This window comes from Zalophus californianus, chromosome 1, assembly GCF_009762305.2.
Source record: "Zalophus californianus isolate mZalCal1 chromosome 1, mZalCal1.pri.v2, whole genome shotgun sequence".
Lineage (NCBI taxonomy): Eukaryota > Metazoa > Chordata > Mammalia > Carnivora > Otariidae > Zalophus > Zalophus californianus.
The window spans coordinates 50,785,562-50,813,042 of record NC_045595.1 but is presented as its reverse complement, the minus strand read 5'-3'; the positions used below and the strand labels follow the sequence as shown (position 1 = coordinate 50,813,042).

The 27,481-nt window shown below is 46.8% G+C and overlaps 1 protein-coding gene across 1 annotated transcript in view; it reads left to right on the top strand.

The window, feature by feature from the left end:
- Positions 1-27,481, top strand: part of SRGAP3 (SLIT-ROBO Rho GTPase activating protein 3) — a 240,152-nt gene that overhangs the window by 173,261 nt on the left and 39,410 nt on the right. Inside the window, 5 exon segments of the mRNA XM_027584523.2 lie at positions 607-828; positions 2,147-2,248; positions 4,712-4,909; positions 11,864-11,948; positions 18,676-18,703. Coding sequence (XP_027440324.2) covers positions 607-828; positions 2,147-2,248; positions 4,712-4,909; positions 11,864-11,948; positions 18,676-18,703 — 635 coding nt within the window.

The following is a 27,481-nucleotide window of genomic DNA, read 5'->3' as shown; positions in this document are numbered from 1 at the left end:
TTTCTCAAAACTTTTCACTCTTTCCAGTCCTCTCCTTTCTTCATTTACCACATTTTTCTTGAACATCTACTAGCCCTAGGTCTTGAGCCACTGCAATGGACAAGAACTTGTGGGTCTGCCCTCATGGAACTTGCGGTGCCTAACCCTGACACATTAATAGGCAGCTGCAAAGCCAGGTGGCAGGTGTCCCAGTGAGGGAGGTGGAGGGAGATGTGGACTCCCAGAGGAGGGATGCCTGGCACAAACTCTGAGTGGGGAGAATATCATGGAAGACTTCCTGGAAGAAGTCACCTCTGTACTGAAACCCTATTCCAGGCAGAGGGAATACATGTGTGAAGGCCTAGAGATGAGAAAGAATGTGATGACTTTGGGGAGCTAGGAGAAGTTCTGCTGCTGCCCAAATCACACTCCCCAGCTCCCTCTGAAGGCTTTGGGGTGATTTGTGCCGTAGGAGTCCAGAGTGTACAAGGGCCTCCAGGATGAAAGATTTGACTGTGGAATGGGAGGTCATCTTAAGTCACCGTGATGGGAAAGGGAATGCCGGCAGCCCCCACCTCCATGTAACAGCCCTTACCCGCACCCTTCTGTTGTGTGCCTCTCTCCAAGTGCTGTGATCTGGGCTTTCATGCCAGCCTGGCCCGCACCTTCCGGACCTACCTCTCGGCTGAGTACAACCTGGAGACCTCTCGCCACGAGGGGTTGGACGTCATCGAGAACGCGGTGGACAACCTGGATTCCCGAAGTGACAAGCACACAGTCATGGACATGTGCAACCAGGTCTTCTGTCCCCCACTCAAGTTTGAGTTCCAGCCCCACATGGGGGATGAGGTAGGTTTCTCCAAGGAGCCCATGCTGGAGGCTGCTTCCACCTCTTCTCCCAGGGGCTCCCAGAACATCGGTGGGAGGGGGACACCAGCCCCCGTTCACATACGGGACATTTCTCTCAGAGGCCTGAGGTCAAGTTCTCGGTCCAGGGGCTGCCCAGCTTAGGCATTTACCACTAATATCCTGACTTTGGTGGCTGAAGTATCTTGCCCGCAGAAGTGCAGGACCTCTGCTCTCCCTCAGATCCTTCCTAGTTATGTGTAGACCCCAAGGGAGTCCTGCATCGCCACACAGGCATCTCCCTGTCTTCCGTCGGGTGACCTCGGATCACGGGAGGCTGGGCGTCACCTCAGTCACTCTGGCCAGCAGCCTTGCCGGGGCGCTGCCTGTCCTCCGGTCCAGGAGGCGTGTCTCCAACTGCGCTCCCTTCAGTGCTTGTGCTGCTCAGCTCCTTGCCGTGCTCTGGAATAGATTAATAAGTACCTGGGGGAAGGCACTTGTTACTGGCCGCACTGATTCCTCCAGTTGTACAAAGGCCCTCATGCAAAAAGCTCCTTGAACTTTTCCTTTGCATCCCTCCCCACTTTCTTCATTTGCAAAAGAGAGGCCTTCTGCGGGGCCTCCGCACAGCCTCTGGCCCATCCCTCAGCTGTTGCGTCCAGCCCTTTGGTCCATCATCTGGACCTGAAAATTCTGGCCTGATAGTCACCACGGGTGACTGCCTAGTTAGTGGTAAATGACAGTCAATCATATAGCCCTGTTCTCCTTTGTGATCTCCCCTGAGTCACGCCAGGTGGCCCAGCCCACAGGGTAGTAGCAGAGCCCTAGGTGGAGTGGGTGCAGGGAGAACAGTATTTGCATCTACCTTTCCCTCCCGTGCCCCCTGAAAGTGCTCTGCCTCACTGAAGCACCTTCCTGCTGGGGCATCGGAGTGCTCCACTGAATGTTTCCATTCACCGTTCTTCTCATTGGCGTCTGTCTGTTGCTTTATCACAAATTCCTGCCTTGAAATGAGCTAGTCTCACTTAATGAGATTACATTAAAGCTCTTGGTTAAACCCTCAAGGGCTGCGCACATCTCAAAGGCCATGACAAAGAGGCCACAACTTGCAATGTGAGAGGGTGGCCCTCGGAGGAGGAAGAGCCCCAGTTCTGGTCTGGTGTTGCCAGGTGCAAGCTCTGTGATGTTGGGCAGGTCACTTCACCTTTCCAAGCCTGTCTCCTTGGCCGTTGGTAGGGACGTCAGTGGTGGCCCCGGCCGTGGCTCCACCCAGGTGGTTAAGAGCCCCAGGCAACCACAGTTGGTGGCTGTCCTTTCACAGGTCTGCCAGGTCAGTGCTCAGCAGCCCGTCCAGACGGAATTGCTCATGCGGTACCACCAGCTGCAGTCCAGACTGGCCACTCTCAAGATAGAGAATGAGGAGGTGAGTGGGCCCCTCTGCCCTGCAAGGGATTTCCTGACGAAGGCCCGGCTTGTGCTGGAACTCTGGCCATGGAACGCATAAGAAATTAGGGTTCATCTGTAAGATAGATTATTACACGACGGGGTGGGGGAAGTGCCTGGGTGGCTCAGTCAGTTAAGCATCCGACTCTTGATTTCAGCTCAGATCATGATCTCATGGGTCATGAGATGGAGCCCTACATGGGGCTGCGCGCTGGGTGTGGAGCCTGCTTAAGATTCTCTCCCTGTCTCCCTCTCCCCCTCGCCCACTCTCACTCTCTCTGCCCCCTCTCTAAAATAAATAAGTCTTAAAAAAAGGATGGATTATTACATGACCATTAAAACTGGGCACACCAAGAATCTTTAATGGCGTGGGGGGATGCTCACAAGATGTTAAAGAAAAACAGAAAGTAGAACTCTGTGTTCAGTACTATCCTAAGGATGGTAAACTAGAGTAGGATCCTGTGTGTCTGTGTTTATTCACAAGAAAAAAGCCTGGAAGGAAATACTTTGAAATGTTCACTGTGGTTATACCTGGGTAGAAGAATTACAGGTGATTTCTGTTTTCTTCTTATGCTTTTCTCTAGTATCTGCGTTGAGTTTGTGTTATTTTTATCATCAAAGATAGTTACATGTATTTTAAATGACACAATGAAATAAGCCAGGGCACACTAAATGTGTCATGGGTTGTGAGCTCCAAGGAACGTCTGTCTTATCATGGCCGCGTGCCTCCAATGGAGCTGGGGACACAGGATCACCACTGGGAGTTTACAAATGGAAACACCAGCTGCGGTGGTTCTATTCTGATGTGGACTGAGGAGGCCAGATGGGAAACATCCTATTCTGGCCTGGATGCCTCCATGCGGGGAGGGGGTCGACCAGCTGGAGGCCCCTGGAGAAAGGACAGCGGGATGCAGGGAATGTCACCTAAAATCTTGGTCAGGTTTATCACCGAGGAGTGCAATCCCAGCTGGAGGTGGGGAGTCACGGTCCCTGTTTTCAGATCTCAAGAGGGCTGTCCTGGGCAGAGAGGGCTGGTTTGCTCTGTGTCTCCACAAAGGACAGAGCTAGCATAGACATGAGACAGATTATCACTTGAGATGATAACGAATCAAAGCTGCCCCCGCGGGGGGGGGGTTATACAGAAATGAATTATATATTTATGTTGCACACCTGAGGAGACAAAGGAGATGAAGAAAGTGTCTTCTGTATTTATTTGTGTTCTACATCCTCCCCTGAAGCATTTTCAGTTGTTTACATGGAACAGTATATGCAAATCAATGTTGATGGGGTTTAAATTGGAAATCAGGGCCCCAGAGAGAATGAAGCAAATGCTCCTCTGCATGGGCCATGTATAGCTATGGAAATGCTTAATTTTGTACCTGAACTTCTGTTAGGCTATCTTAGAAAGAACTGATCCGTTCATTTATACATTCGTCGAGTATTCATTCAACCCGTATTTATTCAAGTATTTATTAAGCACATACTATGCTCCAAACACTGTGCTAGATGCAGAGTAAAGTGAGTGAACAAGACACCATGGTACCTCCTCTCATGGAGATTATATTCTAGTGAGGAAAGATAGATAGATACAAACACGAAAGCAAACAAACCGACAAATGAATGGGTACGCACAATATCGAATGGTGATGCACGCTAAGTCAGGAACAGTAATCAGGGAGCTCTGATGTCACCAGGAGGTGACATTTCGGTTGAGATCTGAATGACAACAAAGACTTCGGGTGACAACAATTGAACAACGAATGTAGACACAGTTCACCCCCACCCCACTGTTTTTGGAGTGACCCTCCATCAAAGTATAGGGTACAAGTCAGTGAAGGGTTGTTGCAAGGTCAGGGCTTGTGTGCTCTGCACGTGTAGCCTTCTGTGGGTCCTACTTGACTCCAGGAGAGAAGTTGGAGTCCTGGAGGACTGGCTCAGCATGTGTCTTCCTCAAGTTCTCTTTTCTCAGTCAGCCTTTTGATAAGTCAGGGGCGGATAGCCAGAGAGCCTCTCCACTGAGGATGGCCCCTCATCCTATCTAGACTTTGTCCCCTCTTCTCTCTGGATGAGCCCTGAGAGTATTTCTAATGTCATCCCTCTTCAAGAGACCTGCCTCCCATAGAAGGAGCTAGTTTGGGGCCATATAATCAGGAAAAGAGAAACAAACCTAGAAACCCAGGTTCCTTGTTCGTCACAACATTCTCCAAGGTTCTCCTCAGCAGAAGCAATCCAATAAAATGACTTTAGATTGGGCAACGTGGGTTCTCACCCCAGCCAGCTCCCTGGCCTTACTTTCCACATCAGTATAATGGGAATGATCATCTTTGTCCTGCCCACCTCCTGTAGGCTTTACATGGAAGAAATAAAGTGGGCAAAGGGACCTTGAGGGGTCAAAGGTGTTCTGAGGCAGAAGGGTTTTTGTTGACATGCTGTGTTTCTCCAGGTTAGGAAAACCCTGGATGCCACCATGCAGACCTTGCAGGACATGCTGACCGTGGAGGACTTCGATGTCTCTGATGCCTTCCAGCACAGTCGATCTACAGAGTCTGTGAAGTCGGCCGCCTCCGAGACCTACATGAGCAAGATCAACATCGCCAAAAGGAGAGCCAACCAGCAGGAGACAGAAATGTTTTATTTTACGGTAAGTGGCGTCTTGGACCCAGAACCCACTGTCTGCTGACCTACTGGCAGTGACTTTTGGGGAGCAGCCCGAGCTAGTAGGAGCCAGCAACACCACGTGAATCAGTGAGAGCTGAAACGTTCCCAACACGCTTCTCAAAATAAGTTGTCTGGCTTGGCTTTGTAAAATGCAAAAAAGTGAATTACCAGTGGGGAGCATCAGCATTGATCCTGGATTAATGGTTATTACAGCTAACCTAGGAAAAAACCAGGGAGCTGTGTTCAGTAAGGTGTGAGGAAAATGGCAAATGGAGCCTGGGGGAAGCCTCAGGTAACAGCCCTAAAGTGTAGTGTATGGTTGTCATGTTGAGGTGTCTTAAGTTGGGGTGTGGGTTTTGGAAACCATGCCCTGGGGGATCTGTGCAAATTGCTGGTGAGCTGTAAGCCCTTCGTGTAAAATCCCAGATCACTTACATTCCATTCGGTTGGGGCGAGGAAGAGCAAGGATAAGGGGCCTTGGGGCTTTAGTTCAACATGTGTTTAGTGAACATAGAATTTGGGGGTTGTAAGAGATCTCAGATCTTCTATCTGATGCTTGATCTCATTCAATCATATTCCTACCAAGAAGTCATCCAGTCTCTGCTTGAATAGCCCCAGGATGAAAATTTCCCTCCTGCCCCAAATAGCCCTTTTGTTTTGGCCTGTGGCTTGCCGTAGGTGTTATAATGTCTTCCCTCATCTCTGTTATCTTCAAAAATCTGCTTCACTAGGATTTCTGGTCATTGATCTTGATCCTATTCTCTGGGGCAACCCAGAGAGACTAATTCCATAAGACAGTCTCTGGCTTGCTTGTAGGGAGCTGGGTTTTCATGTCTCCAGGCTAACCATACCTGGTTTTGTAAATCCTGCCTCGTCGTTAGCTTTCATTTTTAGTGGTCTCAGCGCCCTAGACTCTTTCCCAAACGTGTTCCTTTTGTTGATGCCTGTTCTAAAGTCAGCAGCAGTCTGACCAGCACAGAATAGAGCTAACCTTCCACCTCCTGCCCTGATGTTTTTCATATGTCCTAAAATCATATTCTTTTTGTTTTGTTCTTATTTTATTTAAAAAAAATTTTAACTCCAGTATAGTTAACATGCAGTGTTAGATTAGTTTCAGGTGTACAATATAGCGATTCAACAGTTCTCTGCATTACTCAGTGCTCGTCATGGTAAGTGTGCTCTTAATCCCCTTCACCTGTTTTACCCATCTGCCCCCCGCCCCCCCGCCCCCCGCCACCTCCCCTCTGGTAACCATCTGTTTGTTCTCTTAGTTAAGAGTGGTTTTTTGCTTGTCTCTTTTTTCTCCTTTGTTCGTTTGTTTTGTTTCTTAAATTCCACATATGAGTGAAATCATATGGTATTTGTCTTTCTCTGTCTTATTTCACTTAGCATTATACTCTTTAGATCCACCCATGTTGTTGCAAATGGCAAGATTTCATTCTTTTTTTATGGCTGTGTAATATTCCATTGTCTGTATATGTATGTGTGTGTATATATATTCTTTATCCACTCATCATCAGTGGACACTTGCGCTGCTTCCATAATTTGGCTATTGTAAATAGTGCTGCAATAAACATAGGAGTGCATATGTCTTTTCGAATTGGTGTTTTTGTATTTTTTGGCTAAATACTCAGTAGTGGAATTACTGGATCATATGGTGGTTCTATTTTTAATTTTTTGAGGAACCTCCATACTGTCTTTCACAGGGGCTGTACCAGTTTGCGTTCCCAGCATCAATGCACGAGGGTTTTTTTCCACATCCTTGCCAAGACTTGTTGTTTCTTATGTTTTATATTTTAGCCATTCTGACAGGTGTGAGGTGATAGCTCATTGTAGTTTCAATTTGCGTGAGTGATATTGAGCATTTTTCATGTGTCTGTCAGCCATCTGGATGCCTTCTTTGGAGAAAGGTCTGCTCATGTCTTCTCATTTTTTAATTGGATTATTTGTTTTTTGATGTTGAGTTGTAGTTCTTAATATATTTTGGATACTGACCTTTTATCTTTTAGTTTTATTGATTGTTTCCTTTGCTGTGCAGAAGCTTTTCATTTTGATGTAGTCCCAACAGTTTATTTTTGCTTTTGTTTCCCTTGTCTTAGGAGACACACCAAGAAGAATGTTGCTACAGCTGATTTTAGAGATATTACTGCCTGTGCTCTCTTCTAGGATTTTTATGGTTTCAAGTCTTACATTTAGGTCCTTAATCCATTTTGAGTTTATTTTTGTGCATGGTGTAAGAAAGTGGTCCAGTTTGATTCTTTTGCATGTAGTTGTCCAGTTTTCCCAGCACTATTTGTTGAAGAGACCTTTTCCCATTGCATATTGTCTCCTTTATTGTAGATTAATTGAACGTATAATTGTGGGTTTATTTCTGGGCTCTCTATTCTGTTCCATTGATCTATATGTCTGTTTTGGTGCCGGTACCATACAATTTTGATTACTATAGCTCTATAGTGTATCTTGAAATCTGGAGTTATGATATCTTCAGTTTTGTTCTTCTTTTTCAAGATTACTTTGGCAAATTATTTGGGGCCTTTAGTGGTTCTATACAAATTTTAAGATTATTTGTTTTAGTTCTGTGAAAAATACTCTTGGTACTTTGATAGGGATTACATTAAATCTGTAGATTGCTTTGAATAGTGTGGACATTTTAACCATATTAATTCTTCCAGTCTATGAGCATGGAATATCTTTCCCTTTGTTTGTATTGTCTTCAGTTCTTTCGTCAGTGTTTTATGGTTTTCAGAGTATGGTTTTATGGCTTTCACCTCCTTGGTTAAATTTATTCCTAAGTATTTTATTTTGCAATTGTAAATGGGATTGTGTTCTTAATTTTTCTTTCTGCTATGTCATTGTTCGTGTATAGGAATGCAACAGATTTATGTGTATTGATTTTGTATCCTGTGTCCTTACTGATTTCATTTATCAGTTCTAGTAGTTTTTTGGCGGAGGCTTTAGGGTTTTCTATATATAGTATCATGTCATCTGCAAATAGTGAAAGTTTTATGTCTTCCTTAACAGTTGGATGCCTTTTATTTCTTTTGTTGTCTGATTGCTGTGACTAGGACTTCCAGTACTATGTTGAATAAAAGTGGTGAGAGTGGACATCCTTATCTTGTTCTTGATCTTAGGGGAAAAGCTCTATTTTCACCATTGAGTATGATATTAACTGTGGGTTTTTCATATATGGCCTTCAGTATGTTGAGATATATTCCCTCTAAACTTACTTTGGTGAGGGTTTTGATCATGACTGGATGTTGTACTTTGTCAAATGCTTTTTCTGCATCTATGTTTTTATCCTTTCTTCTATTGATATGATGTATCATGTTGATTGATTTGTGAATATTGAACCATTCTTGCAGCCCAGGAATAAGTCCTACTTGATTGTGGTGAATGATTTTTTTTTTAATGATGGTTGGATTTGGTTTGCTAGTATTTTGTTGAGAATTTTCGCATCTCTGTTCATCATTGATAGTGGCCTGTAGTTCTCTTTTTTGGTAGTGTCTTTATCTGATTTTGGTGTCATAGAATGAATCTGGAAGCTTTCCTTCCTCTTCTACTTTTTGGGATAATTTGAGAAGAACAGGTATTAACTCTTTTTAAATGTTTGGTAGAATTCACCTGTGAAGCAATCTGCTCCTGGACTTTTGTTCGTTGGGAGCTTTTTGACTGATTCAATTTCATTGCTGATGATCAGTCTGTTCAAATTTTCTATTTCTTTCTGGTTCAGTTTTGGGAGGTTATATATGTCTAGGAATTTATCCATTTCTTCTAGCTTGTTCAATTTGTTAGCATGTAATTTTTCATAACACTCTCTTATAACTAAGATTATATAGATATATAAATATACATGTGTTTAATATGTATATATTTTTTAAGTCAGTATCAGTTAAATCTCTATTCCCTACGTACTGTCATTAAATCAGGCTACCTTCCTCCTAAAGGTGATGTCTTGGGTTGGTACCCATTAGGTCCCCTCTTGATGGATTTAGTTCATGGCTCCATACTGTCAAGATCTTGTTCCATTTGTTCAACATCTGTGCTGTGTCTTCAGACCTTGTGTTGTCTGCAGAGTCAGTGAGTATGGCTTTCACACCTTAAAGTTTAAAAAAACCAGGGGGTATGCCGGGGCCAAGGCCAAAGACGGAGTTGTTTAAAACATGCCATAGCTGATGTTGATCCACTAATCAGCGCTTTTAGCTTGTGGTCATTTAACTAGTCACAAATCCACCCACTTCTGACATCCAGCTCCACCTTGTGATAGGCCTTGTCGAATCTCTTGTTAAAAACACGGATAGCATTTCCTCAAGCATCACAGTTTGACTTTGTTGTTTTCAAGAAAGAAAATGGAGCTGGTCTTAGTGAGTCAGCCCATGCCAGTTTCTGGGCTTCAGCACTTCCACTGAGGACCTACTGTGTGTACAAAGAGAATTTTATGGGTTACAAAGATTAAGTAAGGAGTGTGTATGAATATTAATTCCCTTTGGCAGCAGAAACAAAGAAATCTAGGTGGTAGAAGCAGAGAATGGGGTCTCGCCTGCTTGAAGTTAAAAGACAGAATTCACCAGTGTTCATGATTAAGGGTCATGGATTTTATATTTTAATTTTAATATTCCATCTATTAACCTGGTTGGCGAGTACACTTCATGACCTGATGTGACATTATCTTAGGCATTTTTGAGGACATAATATTCCTTTTAATGCAAACATCAATACAATCTGATGGCATTCTTTCCATCATGAGTCACATATGAAGCCCAGATGAAGCTTGGAAAAAGCAGGCAGAGTTCATGGGCCCCAGAGCCCTGGGGTATAGTTTCTACTAACCAGTGAATAACCCACCAAGGTATGCGTTCCGTGTTTGGCATTCGAGCTTCAACTGCCAGGGGCAGCAGGGCATGATGGAGAAAATACCTGCTCAAAGCTCAGCTCTGCTTCTTGTGGCGAATTTTTAAACATGGGATAAGAGTAGAGGGTGTCAATACTGGAAGCATCCAGTATTGGGGGAGGGACAGCAGTTATCACACTCGGGGAGGGACAGCAGTTATCACACTGAAGTATGCATTCAAATCATGTAGGAAGCTTGTTAAAATGTAGGTTCCCAACATACCACCTGCCCCGAGGTAGGCCCTGGAAATTTGAAAACGTCTGAGCCTCCGTGGTGTCTTTTTCAGGTGTAAAATCAGGGGTTCGACTCACAGTCTTCTTGAGCAGGAATTTGCTAGGCAGCCGGGGAGGAAGCCACTGGCCTGCATCACACTTGGAGAAATGCTGCTGTCAGGAGGCAGGGGGTCTTCTGCTCAAGGTGCCACACTAAGTGGCCACAGCTCTGAGCTTCTGTCTCCTTCTGGCTAGAATGGGAATAATGATGCCCCCCACCTTTGCTATCCAGGTTTGTGATGCAGACCAAAGGTACAAGCCTGAAAACTGCTGAGTGCTCTACAGGTACAAGGGGGAGTGGATCTTAATAACCAGAAGACAAGGTCCTAGGAACCAGGGACTCTGGCTGAGGAGAGAGGATACCACCATCTCCTGCCAGCCCCACTGTTCCAGAAACCTGCCAAGTTGGGCCTTTACCCTACAACTGCCTTCCAGATGCTCCTTTACAGGTCATGTCGGGGTGTCCTGAGCTGCTGTGGTTCACTTGTTTGCTCCTCTGCACCCCCTTCTGAGCCTCCTGGCTGGGGCAATAAAATGGATTTCTTTGTGAGAAACTAGCTGGCAGCTCTGGGGCAATCATATCATCCTGTGCCTTCATTTTCAGGGCATTTGCAATTGCTGTTCCGTCTGCTGAGAACGCTCCATCCCACATGTGCCGGTGTGTCCCCACAAGGCCCCTCCCTCCCCTCCTTCAGGCCTGGATTCACAGGGCAACTCTGCCATGAGGTCTGCCCTGTTCGTAGTCCCCCCCATCCCTGCCTAATTTTTATCCACAGCATTCACCAGCAGCTGACCAATTCTGTATTTTACTTTATTAGCTTGTTGTCTCTCTTCCCTTTCTTCTGTGTCAACCCCCACGAAGTTTCTCGGCACTGGCTCTATGCCAGGCACAGCGGTAGGCACTGGGGGGCCGAAAACCAACTGAGTGTGGACCCCGCCAACAGCGGCTCACAGTCTGGCAAAGACACCCCATCAGAGGTGCCAAGGAAAGCCGGTACTTGTGTAGAGAGAGGGGTGGCCGAGGCCCAGCTGGATTTGGGCGGAGGTAGATGTGTTTCTGTTCTGGTGGCTCCTGTCCGTCTGTTCTGCTCTGAAGTGCGTTGTGCTTGACAAGACCCCTGAACGAGAGGCAGCCTGAGGGCCCTAGGGACCCTGGGCAAATCAGTTCCCTATACCAGCCTCACCTGTCTCTTCTGTAAAAAGAAGGAAATTGTGTCCCCCAATGCAGTTCACGTTATTTTAACAGGAATGTCTTTAGGGGCCTGCCAAGCCCCTCCTCCTTCCGAGTGGGGCCAGATGAGAGAAAGGCTCATTAGGAGGCTCCTCTGTGACGGATCTGATAAAGCGCTCTCGCCTCAGCTGCGTGCCTCCAGAGACGGTTCCTATTTTTATTGCTCGTGGCCCAGAAGCACAGCGGAGCCTGAGGACTAAAGAAGCCCTCTGCTAGGGCTCTCCACCCCCCCCCCCCCGCCCCGCCGCCCCGCAGTCCTCACCTGACAAAAGCGCCTTTCATCGCTCACATTGCCCCCGAGCTTTCTTTGTGTTCCCCAAACGGGCCTGAAATGTGTAGGCCGGGACTGCTTGCTTGGCAGAGCTGGGGTCTGATGGAGAAGAGCAGAGTGGCAGGTCAGAGGCCCCTCTTTTCCCCATGCTGGGGTCCTGGAGGGCAGCGCCATCTCCCTTCGACCTCCCTGGCGCCCAGAGGTTGGTTCCAGGGGTGGAGACCGTGTGACTTGGCCCTGCAGTCTGTAATGCCCGCGTGCCTTGTGTCTTACAGAAATTTAAAGAATATGTGAATGGGAGTAACCTCATCACTAAGCTACAGGCCAAGCACGACTTGCTCAAGCAGACCCTGGGTGAAGGTGAGTTGGTTGGGGGGCACAGGCCTATGAGGAGTGCCTGTTTTGTTGTGGCCCCTTGAGCTGTTGCACTTGGGGCACTTGGCAGAATGAGGCCTGCTGCCAGAACCAGCGGGCAGGACGGGGCAGGCTGGTACAGATGCCGATAGGGGTCTAGTCTGGCTGCAGAAAACACAGGGAAACCAGAAATGTTAGTTTAGGTTCTGGGGGAGGGTCCAAGGCGAAGTGATGAAAGGGGTCCCCAGTAGGAAGGGAGTGGGAATCCAGGAGCACAGAGGTCCACATGGATGCTTGTCAGCAGATGCTATTTGCCAGGAATACTAGTGGAGTGCCTGGCCAGGAGGCTTGGTCCAAAAAAGAAAACTCCATATATGGAAGGCAAAGTTTGGTCCTTGAGGGGTGTGGGGAGTAGGCTTAAAACTACACAAAGTCTTCCAGTGCTAGTTGGAAGAAAATCCAAGTGGTCTCAGGGTACGTGAGGCCTCACATCGTTTGCCTTCTGCCTGTTTCCCTGAGCTCATTTATCATTCTGTACTCCTTTACTGAGCTCCAGCCCCACTAAGCTCCTTTCTGCCCTTCAAAACTCATTGAGCTTATTCCTGCCCCAGGGCCTTTGCATCTGCTGTTCTCTTTGCCTGGAATGCCCTTACCCCAGATCTCATTATGGGTGGCTCCTTATCCTTCAGATGTCACTTCCTTAGTGGAGACTCTCCTTGTCACCCAACCTCAAGAAATCACCACCTCTGTCCCAACACTCTCTCTGTTTGATTTTCGTCATCTCACTCATCACTATCCTATTTATTATTTGTTCATTTACTTATTATCTTTGGTCACACCCCCACCCCAACAGTATCATATCTTCAATCGGAGTAGGGACTTCCTTATTTATTTTGTCCACCCCTTTATCTCCAGTGCCTAGAAGAGTACCTAGTCACAGTACGCACTCAGTTAATAGTCACTAAGTGAATGTTGCATGGAAAGGTCATTAGGACATAACTAGGCCCCAAGGTCAGGGATGGTTTGCAGCAAATCCTGGTAGCCCTGGAAACTGATGTGTGGCTCTTCTCTGAGGGGAGGAGCTGACCTAGGGTTTCTGAAGTTGCTAGATGCTGCTTGGAGCCCCACATCCAGATATATTCTTGTATTCTGTTGGCGAGGACAATTGGCTGAACGATGTGTTCTACCTAAAGAAAAAAAGGCATGGGGTCCAGGAAATAGGAGACCAGCATGAGAGAGATGAAGGGAATTTCCAAGGTGATGATGCCAGGAGATCCCAATATGACGGCTTGAAGCAGGCCTAGGGATCACCTGAGTTTTTCGGGGAAGGAGGAGTGTGACGGATGAGAGTCAGAGTGGGGCATGGGGCTGGCGCTCAGTGGCCGTTGGGTATTTGCCACCCACAACGTGTCCTTGCCCCCCACTGGATCACTCTCTTCTCCAGAGGGGTGCACACTCTAGTGGCTGTGCCCTGGCCACCCAAGTGTTCCCTGATGCTGTGCAGTCGGCACCAGTCAAGTGGGTAGCTGGACTCTGCAGATGCTTGGCATTTGTGAGCCCCGTGCTTTAGAGGAAACAGTGAGAAGTTAAACCATTTCCCAGCCCCAAGGCTCTTATAATCTAGTGAGGAGGCAGTTCACAAATTCATAAAAAATCAAAAGCAGTAACATTAAGTCACACAGAAACACTGGTTGAATTGCCAGATGAACAGGACAGACTCTGGGGGTCTGAGCCAGGAGAGGAAGGGATCACCATAGGCCCAGAAGAGCCAGAAAGGCTTCAAGAAAGATGAATAACTAGGGCTTGGAGGAAAAACCAGGGTTTTGAAACTAATGTCAGTAGAATTTTTTCAATCAGCTTTATTGACATGTAACTTCCATGCAATAAAATCTACCCATTTTGCGTAGAAATCGGTTTTGAAAAACATGCACACCCAGATCACAATATAGAACATTTCTGTCACCCCAAAAGCTCCTCTGTATCCCTTTGCAGTTAATTCTCCCTCCTCTGCCCCAAGCAACCACTGGTCTGCCTAGAATTCTATCAGCAGAGATCAGTTTTGTGATTTCTAGCTGGGGAATTTCTGGGAGTGATGGAAATGTCCTGTATCCTGATTTGGGTGCTGGTTGGACACGGGTATATACATTGGTCAAAACTCATTGACTGGGGGTCAGTGAGGGTGGGGAGGGGACTGAGGGTGGGGAGGAGTGAGTTGCAATGAGCTTTTTCTTCATTTTCCCTGACACCCCACTCCAGTTTGCCCATCCCTGACATTGCCACATTGGGCCAGGTGAGTGGGGCTGCAGAGGAGTAGGGCAGCGAAGAGGGCACCAAAGCAACAAGAAGGGAGGGAAAGCTCCTCCTAGAGAGGAGCTCAGATGGGGACAGGGGCAGTTCCCACAACTAGCATTGAAGAGGAGGATTCGTTTTATGACCCCCCGGGGCCTGTTTCTCAGAGCCATGCACCAAAAGGCAGGTCCATGTGCGTTGGTGGCTACTTGTATTTTCAAAATCAGGTGCCCTGGATTTAGAAAACCAGATATTCTTTTTAAAAAAATAAGATCCCAGGGTGCCTGGGTGGTTCAGTCGGTTAAGCGTCTACCTTCGGCTCAGATCATGATCCCAAGCTACACCTTGCTTTGAGATGTGATTTACCAGTCCTCCTTCTGAGTTTTAGGCTGAATAGCAATGAAAAACTGCAGGAAAATGCAGCTTCTGAAGCATAAGGGTCGCTAAGAAAGAGCCATTGAAAAGAATCTCCAGAGTGCTCTTCTCTAATAACCCAGCCATGGAAAAGCCCCACTGTGCTTCTTTTGAAAACTGGGATGGGCCTCGTTAGATTGGTCAGCTCTGGAGAGGTTTTGCATTAAAAAAAAAAAAAAAATAGACTTTGTTTTAGGGATGCCTGTGTGGCTTAGTTGGTTGAGCATCTGACTCTTGGTTTCAGCTCAGGACATGATCTCAGGGTCGTGAGATTGAGCCCAGCGTCGGGATCCACGATCCAAGTGGAGTCTGCTTGGGATTCTGTCTCTCCCTCGCCCTCTGCTCCTTCCCCCAGACTCTCTCTCTTTCACTCGCTCATAAACAAACAATCAAAATCTTTTAAAAATAAATACATAAAATAGAATAGACTTTGTTTTAGAATAGTGTTAGATTCATGGAAAGGTTACAAGATAGTACAGTTAGTTCCCATACACTCCGCGTCCAGTATTTCCTGTTATTGACATCAGTGAGTATGGTTTATTTGTCACAAGTAATGAACACTGGTACATTGTTATTTCTAAAATTAATGAATTACCAAATTACTGAAAAGAACGGCAGGCTGAGACCAAATGTTGAGTCACTTTTGTATCCCTGCTGCCTGATACAGGTAGATGTGGATTCTTAGGGCACTGGGTGAAAGGGGAAAACGTGCACTGACTTAGATGGGTCAAGTTCTTGCCCACTGGGCAACGGGGGCATGAAAAAATTGCACAGGCCAGAGCAGGCTCAAAATCTCAGCTCCTTCGTCCTTCGGAGTGTCAGCGGATGATTCACCTCTACCTGCACATACTGACTCTTCCATCCAGTAGAAAGCTCTTCCAGGAGTGGGCTGGGGTAGGGTTACACCTGCATCAGTGGCCTTTTTATGTCCTCAGAGGGCTATTTTGTATTGGGAGGGACACTCTGAAAATTTTGGAAACAGGTGAGAAATATGGGGCCAAGCAGAATATTTTGATTGAGAAGATACAAGGTTGTTGTTTTTTTAATGAAGTGTATCATGTAATCCATTTCTCTCAAGTACTCTTTTGACAGCATAGCTCAAAGCCACAAGTTAGAGGAAACAGAAGCACTCACTTAGAAGCAAATTTTTTTTTTTAACATGATTGATCCCAGACACACAAGTCAAAATGCTTCTAGGTGTCCTGCAAATTGGCATTCCTTGTTGTAAATGTCACTGGCATGTCTTGGGAACAAGAACACACCCGTATATGCCCTTGGCTGTTGCTATGCTCTTTTATTGGCCAGAGGATTCTTAGTTTGTCATCATGTCTGAATTTTAGATCTCTGACCTTTTTACTGCTCCGGGTAGTCTGTAAGCTCCAGGGTTTATACCCAAGATATGGGTGGCTTTTCAATTTACTGTAGCCCCTCAAGAATGAAGAGTGCATTGTCTATAAAAGGGATGGGACATAACCTTTTCACACCAAGATTTAATAGCACATTATGGAGCCAGTGTCCACCAGGACCAGACAGTCTGACCTTCTGAAGATGACTGAACCACTAACTATAAAATATATTTTTAAAAATCCCAACAGGTCTCAGAAGGTAAAGGGTAGAAAGTTTTTGATTTCTGAGTTAATAGAAAAAATATGCATATAATATTTTATGAATTTTCATATTGATACACTTTGAAATTATATTTTTCATGTATTAAGTTAAACACAATATTTTATTAAAATTAATCTCACCTATTTCTCTTCACTTTTTGTAACATGGCTGCTAGAAATTGTGGCTTCCATTACATTTCTATTGGACAACCCTGGCCTAGACATTCTCTGCTGCGCCGTAACAGGAATGAAGTACTGAATTGTGCTGTGTGGGTGAACCCCAAAAGCGTATGCTAAGTGAAATAAGCCAAATGCACAAGACTGTGGATCACATGATTCCATTTTTATAAAATGTCCAGAATAAGCAAATCCATGGACACAGAATAGATGAGCAGTTGCTGTAGGCTGGAGATGGAAGGGGGCGAGGTCACTGTGAATTGGCACAAGGGCTCTTTTTAGAAGGAAATGTTCTAAAATTGAATTGCAGTGATGGTTGTACAACTTGACTATTTACTAAATAATTGAACCATACATTTCAAGTGGGTGAATTTTATGCTCTGTAAATTATACTTCAACAAAGCTGTTAAAAATAAAAAAGAAGGCAGTGACTAGGAGTCTGGAATTCCAGGGAAATGGAAGATCTGGAGATAAGAGTAGGGAGTCCTTGGTAAGCACTTTGGTCACGGTCAGGCAGATAAGGTGTTCTGTAGAAAGAGATCTGGGTACACCTCCTGGGGGCATCCCATCATTTAGAGGTTAGAGGTTGGGCAGATGAGGAGACAGCAAGAGAAACAGAGGAATAGCCTGTAGGGCAGGAGGGACACTTGGCAAGTGCGGAGTCATGAAAATCAAGGAGAAAGCTTTGTAAGAAGAAGAAGGGCGATTCACTGAGTTGTTGCCCAGAAGTCAGATAAGAGCAGAAAAGACAGTGGATTTGTCCACACAGAGCCGGCAGTCTCTGTGGATGGTGAGGCCAGAAGCCAACCTCAGTGGGGTGAGCGGGGGAAGCAAGAGGGCTTCCTAGACAGCTCCTTCAGCAAGCTTTGCTGTAAAGGAGAGAAATGGGGATGGAGTTAGAGGGAGAAAGGGGGCTCAGGGGAGGTTGAAAAGCTAGATTATACATATCCAGAACATGTTTATAGGCAGATGGAAATGATCCAGAAGAAAGGAGATCGGTGATGGTTGGGGTGGTGGGGGGTACTTGCAGAAACAGAGCACCTGAGAAGAGCAGAGAGGCTGGGACCGAGAGCACGCGGAGGTTTGGGCCTTGACAGAGTCCGGATGCTTCTCCGGGGTACCGGAGAGGAGAGGAGGTAGAGAGTGAATGAGCAGGCACAGGTAGGTGGGTGTGTCTTATGGAGGCATGCCAAGACCTGTCTTACTGATTTTCTTCTCCAGTGAAGGAAGCAAGAAGGTCTTCAGCTGAGAATGAAGGCAGGAAGGGTTGGAGTGGGTGTGTGGCTGGGTTGAGGAACAACAGGAGGTATCTTATATCTGTTGCTCTTCAGGGCCAAGTCTATGATGCGTGCTCAACCAACCTTTGTTTGTTTGTTTGTTTTTAAGATTTTGTATATTCATTTGAGAGAGAGAGTGAGAGAGAACAAGCAGAGGGGCTAGAGGGAGAGGGAGAAGCAGACTCCCTGCTGAGCAGGGAGCTCAACTTGGGACTCGATCCTGGGACTCAGAGATCATGACCTGAGTCAAAGGCAGACGCTTAACCGGCTGAGCCACCCAGGCGCCCCATCAACCAACCTTTGTTGATATAAAGCAGTGCATGAGTTCTTGAGCTTTGGCACGCACAGAGGGATCACCTGGGGTGATTATTAAAATGCAGATTCCTGTCTTCTTAGCTCAGAGATTTCTGATTCAGAAGGCCCATGGGAAAGCCCCCAAATCTGCATTTTTTTTAAAGATTTTATTTATTTATTTGATGGGGCGAGAGAGAGAGAGACAGACAGCGAGAGAGGGAACACAAGCAGGGGGGCAGGAGAGGGAGAAGCAGGCTTCCCGCTGAGCAGGGAGCCAGATGGGGGGCTCGATCCCAGGACCCTGGGATCATGACCCGAGCCGAAGGCAGACGCTGAACGACTGAGCCACCCAGGTGCCCCCCCAAATCTGCATTTTTAATAAGGTCCCCAGAAGATTCTGATGCAAGTGGTAATTTGAAAGTCACTGAAAAAAATATACATGAACAATACAAAATGAAATTTATGTGAGCATAGCCTTACAGATAGGAGGCCCTGGGGATTTAATAAGACTTGGTTCTTTCCAACAGACCATTTCTTAGGCATAATTCAGTTTCCCATTTCACAAATAATTAAGTTCAGTTGTTCCTTGTTTTTAGAAAAAGATGAATGTTTGCTGGTTAAAACAACAACAACAACAAAAAACAATTAAACATCAATGTATACTTTATTTTCCAGGAGAGAGAGCAGAATGTGGCACAACCAGGTAAGAGTTGGGCATCTTGTTTTTTGCACCTGCTGCCTGAGGTGGCGATGGGGGGTGCAGGAGAGGCAGGAAGGCGGGAAGGTGGAAGGCAGATGCTGCTGAGAGCTCAGAGAAGCTGGGCTGTTTTTAGAGCGGGATAGCTCTTCACCAGTGTCTCCAGGATGGTGTGGCTGTGCTGAGAAGGCTGGCTGTTCTGCTTGTCCTAGCATCGTGCTGGTGAAGCCATGCCCCCTACAGGCCTGTGGTGGGGAGGGCGCCTTTCCCAGCTGCTGTGGGAAAGTGGGGTATGTTCTGTTGGCGCTATCCATCGGGTGGGAGGGTAATATATATTGCAAAGTGGCTGAGGACAACCAGTAGAGGCCAGAGGCTGTGGGGTAACTGTTGACCTGTCTCCCCATCTGTTCTTTGGCTGCTGAGCACACTGCCCAGCCCAGGCAGGGGGCCCAGCCTGGGGTCCACATTTGCCAGGGCTCTGGATTTGGCTCGTATGGCACACATCTGGGCATATGCATGCGCATAGCCACATAAGCGTGCCCAGATGCCCCTACTGCCCGCAGCCTGGCTTCAGACCTCCTGGGCACGTGGATGGACTGATGGGGGAGTCCCTTGCTGGGAAAGTAACAAATGGGCAACTTCTGCTTTCTCTCCAGCTTGCTCAACATTACCCTTTGCGCTTTTTCCTGAGCAGACCAGAGCCAGTGAACACTTTCCACTCAGCAGCTGGTAGCTGAGGGGTTGACTTTCAGCGAACTGGACCTTTCCTCTACTTTCAGAGTGTTTAGATCCCCAAGCAGCCCTGTTGCTGCCCGAGTTGTTCCTTAGAACCCATCTCTTTCCTTTCGAGTTCCCAGCAAATAGTTATACCACTGCCTAACACGAATTGAGCCAGTGGCCCAGAATCCTGGAAAACTGTTCTACTTGGCGAGAGGAAAGATGAACCCTCAACTCCCTCCTGTTCATCTGGAAGAGAGTTGGCTGGGAAGAGGCTTGGAAAGCTCTGAGGTTTTCACTTTGCTGGGCCCAGGATGGGGGAGACAGAGGGCTTTCCAGAAGCTTAGCTGTGCAGCTGTTCCTCTGGGCCCCGGCAGTTTGGGAATATCAGGATGATTCATAATGCCAGGCGAGGACCTTCCAGCAGAGGGTCAGCAGATGTGCAGGGTCACTTTCTAAGAACTTTCCAGAAACAAACTCCTTATTTAGTTAGTTAGTTAGTTTTTCTGGCAAGAGGATGTTGTCGTAGTCCCCAAACAACAGAAGCCGCATTTTACACCAAAGTCTGCAAATAGGAAAACAGATGGGGGACGAATTGAGCCATCCCTCACGTCCTCCTAATTCCTAGAACTCATGCAAAGGAAGATGGTTCCAGCAGATTGCAGGAGAGATCTGTAATCAAATCCTTGGCTAGGTCCCAGGGTCTACCTCAGAGAAAAGTTGAGGGTTTTGTTGTTGTTATTGTTTTTAATTTTAAATAAAGCCATCTGAGATGTAGTCTTCCATACCCTCTTTGACCTAGGGCCTGGGAAATGCAAGCTGCGACTACAGACCTCCCACTTAGACATACTACACTAAACTGCAAACCCAGCCATCTGTACTCTGGCCCTTGGCCAAGGTCGGAGGCAACTTTGTTAGTAAACTAAACACTTCCCCTTACTTCCAAAAATCATTTAAAATTTGTGTGCAATGCGCTGCCAACTTGAGGTGGTTTTTAATTTAATCCTAAAGGCCCCTGGGTGAGATGTTTCTATGCTATGGCTCTCTGTATCTTCCATGGTTTCCTGCCCAATGTTAGTGTCATTTTGGATGATCCGTTGAGCAGGTCCCCTCAGCCAAGTTGCTGCTGGCCTGTGTAGACCAATTTTTGCATATGGGCTGCAACGTGGTACATTTTTTCTCACATTTAAGAACCTGATCTTAGAATAATCCCAATTCATAACCCTGTAACTAGATGGTCCAGATGCAATAATGCACTTGGAAAGTGCGTGATAAATGGGACAGCGAGATGCAAACGTAAGGTTTGATTGTGATTATTCTAACTACAGACTGGCTTCCCTAACCCAGGTTGGCTTGTCCCTATGGTCGGGATTAGCGATGAAAGCATGTGAGAGTTCTTGTCTAAAAGGATGTGACCTGATGCATACCCATGCCCAGCTTCCAAGGGCCTGACTGCCACTGAACTACAGTATTGCCACCATTTTGGATGTTAACACCCACATCTATGGGGTTATCTAGGGAACATTTTAGTCACCATTCTTTTGGTCACAAAAGAATTTTGAGGCCAATTCCTATGTTGTCAATGTATGTTAATTTTCGTCTTGGTCGAAAGACAGAAAGGGGACATTGGTCTCTGGTTTCTCTCTCTTCCTCTCCGTGGCTTTCTCTGTTCCTGTTTTCCCTGCCTCTCTCTTTCTTTCCTTTTTGCTCTGCAACTGAGCAGCAGAAGAGATGGAAGGCTTAGGCTGCCCCACTTTCCTTGGCTGAGCTGCCCCCCTGCTCCCCACTTTGTGCCCCACCCAGCACTTCAGTAAGTCAAAATCGATTTGATGTCATGCGAAGTTGGGATAGCTACGTTTCCTTGTCAGAGATTTCCGGTCGGTGCCCAGAAACGCCACACAAAGAAAGAAGTCCCAGTGTGATTTGAGCAGTCCTTTGCCTTCTGGATTGGGCAGGAGAAATGGGGAAAGTATCCTTTTTCCCCTTCATTCCATTTTGTAAACTTAAAGAAAAAAAAAACTCCTTAAGACTTATTTTAAGAAAACTCTCCAGCTGGGTGCCCAGCCCCTGCACTAAGAATCTCTACTTTTGCTGGCCATGGGAGTTTAAGAGATAACTCAGAGCAACTGCTGGGTGTTCTGTGATAAAATCAACTTCCCAAATTTCCCACTCACACCAGAATCTGGAGGAGGAAGAACTGAATTCAGTTCTCAGCTTCAATCACATATTATTTTATGTGACTCTTGGAAAGTTTCTTAATCTCTCATGGGCTCATTTGCCTTATGTTTAAAGTGGATTTAATCAGTCTTGCCTACCTCACAGGGTAGTTGTGAGGGTATCATGGAGTGTGAGATAAGGAAACCATCTTGAGAAGGCTCACAAATAGAAACCCCAAACACTAGGGGAACAAGGTGGCGCAGTTGCTATCCTCAAGTTATTCCTAATCCCAAGATTTAAAACCTGTGGCCTCGTGTCACATTTTTTTTTTTTTTTTACACTCTCTTTTGGCATTTGGAAACTCAAAAGTAGATCAGTTGTAAGAAGTACCACCCCCACGTACCCACATCCTCAAAAAATTGGTAACTGATGAAAAGAAATGACATGGACTTAGCTAACCAAATTGACAGAGATCCAAGATGGGCTCAAAATAGTCTTGCCTGTTGTTTCTTTTTAAAATTTTGGTCTGTGCTGTTATTTTGGTTCCAGTGTTTGGGTGGCATGATATTTGGATTCAGCTGTGTCTTTGCCCATGCATGTCCTGGAGCCAGCAGCGTTTGCTCAATACTCAAACATGTCGGAGAAGCTCCTGAGATTTCCCTAGATGGCCAGGCCGCTGAGGGGCACAGGCACAACAAGGCCAGTGAGCAGAGGCGGTGTGAATCTCTTTCACCGCGATTGGCTCCACAATCCATATGATTTCTTGCCCATTCACAGAAATCAGTTAAGACTTGGGAGACCAGGTCTTTGCTCGTCATGTGTGGACATTATGTGTACCAGGCTGGGTCCCCACTTTGTGGCTCCCAAATTGTGAACCAAGCCGTTTGAAAATGAATTGCCATTCTCGGTTAGGGGCCCTCCTCCTAACCCAGAAAGCCCTTTGCCCTGGAAGGCTAGCAGCCTTGAGTCAAGCCAACCTTGGGTGGCGAAAGATGAGCAAATAAGCCAACACAGGTATATGCATGGTGAGCAACTCTGGAAACTGGTCCAGTGTTTGTGGCTGTTTCACTGTTCCTGGTGAACTGTGGTATGGTTTCCCCTCCCTGGAGCCAACAGTGGAGCACAGGGAATGGAGATCCTAAAGTAAAGCAAGACACTTTCAACCTGACCCAACAGGTCCTCTGCTGGCAAGGGTTAATGGGATGAAATGAGTCCTTGGCTGGAAATGAACAGTCCCTAAGGCTCCATCACTGGCCTGGTGGGAAAAATCTTGGCGTTGGAGCCAACGAGGCCTGAGTTTGGGGCCTGGCTCTGCCAGTTCACCTCTCTAGGCCTCAGTTTCTGCCTCTGTAAAATGGGGCTGTCCGTACAGGGTTGAACTGACGTTAAGTGTGATAATGGATTTGAAAGTGCTTTATTCAAAAGTGTATTTGACTAAAGCACAGGGTGTAATCATCACCCCGGGTTACCCGGGGACCCCAAAAGAGCTGTAGCCTCCCTCCAGGCATCAGTTACCTTCATCTCTAAAATGAGAATAATAATTGCCTGGCTCTTAGATCAATGCAATAAAGATTAGTCAAGTGCATTTGAAATGCCAAGAGGCATTAGAAAGATCAGTGCCCTGGTACATTGGGAGTTGAGACTTGGTTATGAATTTAAGCCAAAGTAATGAGAATTAACCCTTCCAATCATCATTGAAAGTCTCTTGCTTTCTCAGGCTGCAGATTACATCTCTCTCCCCTGGCTCCTCCTCCATCTGGTCAGCTTTGCGGGATGACAGCCTCTGATTGGAGTTGCAGTGGTTTACTGGATACATACTATTTCCCCCCTGTGATCTAGAATGCATTTGTGTTATACGAGCGTTGCTCCTGCCTGACATTGTGGGTAAATTAAGATTCCCCTTAAACATCCAAAGGCCTTCAGATGGAGCATTGGACACCAATGTGCTGGGGGTTCAGGGGTTTCCATTTGCATTTTGTGTTCTCCTCCAGTCATGGGTTTTAAGAGCGTCTTTCCCAGTTGTATGTTTGCATTGGTTGCTTTCTTGATTTCTTTTGTTCCGTTTTCCCTAGGCCCCCCTGTCTTCCCCCTAAACCACAGAAAATGAGGAGACCTAGGCCTCTCTCAGTGTGTAGCCATAAACTATTTAACGGCTGTATGGAAGCGTTTATTAAGGTACTTGCTGGGGAGCCACGGAGTCCGCGAATGCACCCAATGTAATGGCAGCCTTTCTCTACCTCCTCCCTTTGGCCCACAGCCCTGCCCTGACCAACCAGAACTTTCAGTCCTGCCCTGGACCAGGCCTGGGGCAACATAGTTCCTCATGCAGCCTGCTCTTAACCTTTAGTCAGGGCTTCAAAGCAGAGCTGCTTTTTTCTCTGACCAGTTGATCCTAAGTGTTTTCCGGTGATCCTCAGCCCCAGGGGAGGGATGAGATCCTGATGAAGCCCATGAAGTCCCAAGTGGGGTTGAAAGGCCAGCGCTGTGGTCCCTGCCAGCCGTATTCTCTTGCTTCAGGAACTGCGGTCCTAGCTAGCCCCAGGGACAGTTCGAGAAACCACCTTACCACGCTTCGCATCCACGCCTCCCAAGAAGTGTTGGTTGGAAGCAACACAAAGAAAATTCCTGCGGGTAACAGTGGGTTTTTATACAAGTAATTTTTTTTTTTTTTTGGTTGAGAATATACCAACAAAGAAAACACATATAATTTTTAAGAGAAAACTCTCCCACCTTGTTTTGCTTCTTGAGGTAGTCCCTTTAGAATTCCACGTGAACCCTGTACATCCTGAATTAAAAATGAAGTGTTTCAGCCCAGCGAGTTTCTTTTTCTTGCCTCCCGGAGGCAAAGGGCACAGAATCAAGGCATCCCAGATAGAATGAGTAGCTCAAGGCAGCTGAAGCTGGCCAGAGAGTTGAAAAGGGCAGCAGGTAGGGGAGATGCTTGAGGAACATGAGTTAGAGGGAGCAGGGGGGAAAGGTCCCTGCCAGTTATTCGAGAGCCCTCCATTATCCAGTGAAGACACTTTTTGCAGAAAAGAAGACTGGTGTCAATCAGGAGAAATGTAAATGCTCTTGGGCTTTGTTGGCGATTTTGGAGCAGTGGAGGCTGCCCCTGCTCAGGTACTCTGTCCTCCGTCCTGACACGCTGTTCACGGGATTTGCAGGATGGGGTTTGGGGGGCGGGCAGGCATGGGACTGGGTAGGCAGGGCCAGCAGCCTGGGTCCCAGCTGTCTCTGCCTGTGGGCTTGGTTCTGGGGAAGGGACAGTAGGGGAAGGGGACGGAGGAACAGTAGGGCACCAGTTGGGACTGCCCAGGGGCGGGGAGCAACAAGGGCTGCTTTAGGCTACCTCAGAGGAGTGAGGCATGGAGGATCCCAAAAGAAGGAGTGCCCCGGGTGCATCAGGAAAGAGGTACTGTTTGGAGGGGACCCTGAGAGAGCAGTTTGCCATCCAGTAGATCATGGGAAAATGCAGCTGTGTCAAGGGTCCTTCTTTCTTTGTCTTCCCTCCTGTCTCCACCAAGACTTCATCTCATTCACCCTTGCCCTCGGAAAAGCCACTCTCCATAGCCAGGAGGATACGCTAGCTATTCTCTCTGCCCTCAGGGAGCGTATAGTGCCGCTCAGGAGGTTTTTAGCACAGAAAACTGAAAGAATAGGCTATTCAGGATGAGTAGTCTGTGAATGACCACATGGAAGCAAGTGCTGTGAGAGCGCAGAACATGAAGAGCCATGAGCCCCAGAGCACAGGAGGCTTCTGGCGGGTGGGTAGGGACAAAGTGGAGAGGAGCGGGACAGGAGTCCCTGAAAGGAGAGGAACACAATGAATGAAGGCTCTGAGACAGGCACGACTTCCCGAATTTGCTCAGCTCTTTGGAAACGGATGATCAGTCTGGGCACTTGGAAGGAACTGACTCTTAGATGACAGGACTTGAAAATTAGGTGTTCTGTTTAATGAAATAGTTTTTTTTAAATAGCTCCTACATAAAATGTGTGACTGTCAGACAATCTGACTTTATTCCTCGTGATAAACACATCAGAACTCGACTGCATGTTTGCCCCTTGGAGGAGGTAGTCACCTTGGGAAGCCACATTCTTATTCTAAATACATCGTCATTGGTCCCGTTGGTCAGTCTTCCTTAGAGCCTGTAGCATGGCCCTGGTGGGTGGTGCCAAAACTTCGTATTAGAATGGACACCCTTGCCATTGGAAGGAAAAGCGTCATTCAGTTCAGCTTTGCAACACCTCTGATGGTACAAAATGGCAAGAGGCATAGGCTACAGTGGGGCTGGCTGACTGGCTCTGAAAAGCCGCTTAGCATGGGTCATGTGGTTGGAATAAGTCCTTGGGGGACTAGTTGAAAGAATAAACACACTCATTTGACAAAAAAAAAAAAAAAGGTATATTTATTCAACACGACTGCATTTCTTTATAGTCACACTGTACTTATACCACGTGCTGTCAGGGCAGTTAACAAACTTCCGCACGCCTGCTCTAAGCACGCAGCGCAGAGAAAAACTCTTCATGCAGCAGGGGCTCGCCCTCAAGGACGATTAGCTTTCAGAGAAGGAAAAGGCAGTTATAATATATTCAACCCTTCAACCTTTGTGAATGGAATTTAATTTTCTCTTATGATTCACGTGCTATCTGGAAGAAAACTCTGCATGAACGGAGAATGCCCAGCTTGAAATGCCAAACCTGTGAAAGGTTCTTCAGTAAAATGACATCGCTCGGACTCCGTGATGATGAGGGTGTAGTGGGACAAGGCAGCATCCCCAAGTTAAGAATGACAGTTACATTGATAGATTTCTAGGATCGTTGGAATTGGCCCTTTTCAAAATCCTTCATTTTTTTTTCCCCTCAGAAGGAAATCCATTTTTTCTTATAAATTTTGAAGCCCATTTCAATTGCATTATAAATTTTGGGAGGGAGAGTCCCCACCCTGTTTCTATAAAATGAGAATATTGATTACCTACCTCATGAGTGTGTGACGAGTTCAAATGAGCTAATCTGTGCCGTGTTTCTAGAGCACTCCTGGCCCAGAGTAAGCACCATGGAAATGCTAGCCGTTACTGTGGTCACGAGCTTTTAGGAGATTGCTCATAGAGTCCCATCTGACAGGCTGTTTGCTCAGTTCTAGGATTCAGGTAGGTTTAGCCAACATATAATTCCACTTGTGGAGATGCTGGGGACCGGACAGATGACACCAGCTAGAAGGCACGCCTCCTCCACTGTCCTCTCAAGGAGCCTGGTTGAGACATAGCTCCCAGCCCAGAGCCTGACCTGCTGCAGACATGGAAGAAAGGGCACACGGGGCTCCCCTGAAAATGGATGACTACAGTGGCTTTTGTGAAAGCAAAGGCTCCAGTTCTACCTGCAAGATCATAAAAGTGTTTTGACCCCCCCCCCCACTGCCCTCCCTCCCCCAGGCCTTGCTCAACCTTGGGGTTCCCTGCAGTATTTTCAGTACCAGTGTGAGGGTCAGGGAGCAGGGAGGAGAGCAAAGCCAATGGATACCCAGGAAAAGCTACCCAGGGTGTTTGGTAGGAAAGCATGGGAAGCTGTTTGAATTTGGAATCGGGTGGAATCCTGTCAGGTTATAGCCAGAGGGCACCTAATAAACACAATCTTGGTGAAATTAGCTTTTTACTAAGAATGAGGTTTCCTGAATTGACTTGCAGGGATAGTGTTAGAGTAGATGCCTGAAGTTGTTTGTCCCTCCTTCTTGTGGGCAGCTGGGCTAACCTTAAGGTGTCTTAGGTGGGCCCTTGCCCGTTGGTGAGTGAACAGCCCCTGTGTTGAGGAGAAGCTAAACGTGGGACGAGAAAGGGGCTCAGCACACACCGGCCCTGTGCTTGACAAGGACTGATAGAGGTCCCTTTGCCACCAGGTGTCCGAGGCAGGCACACC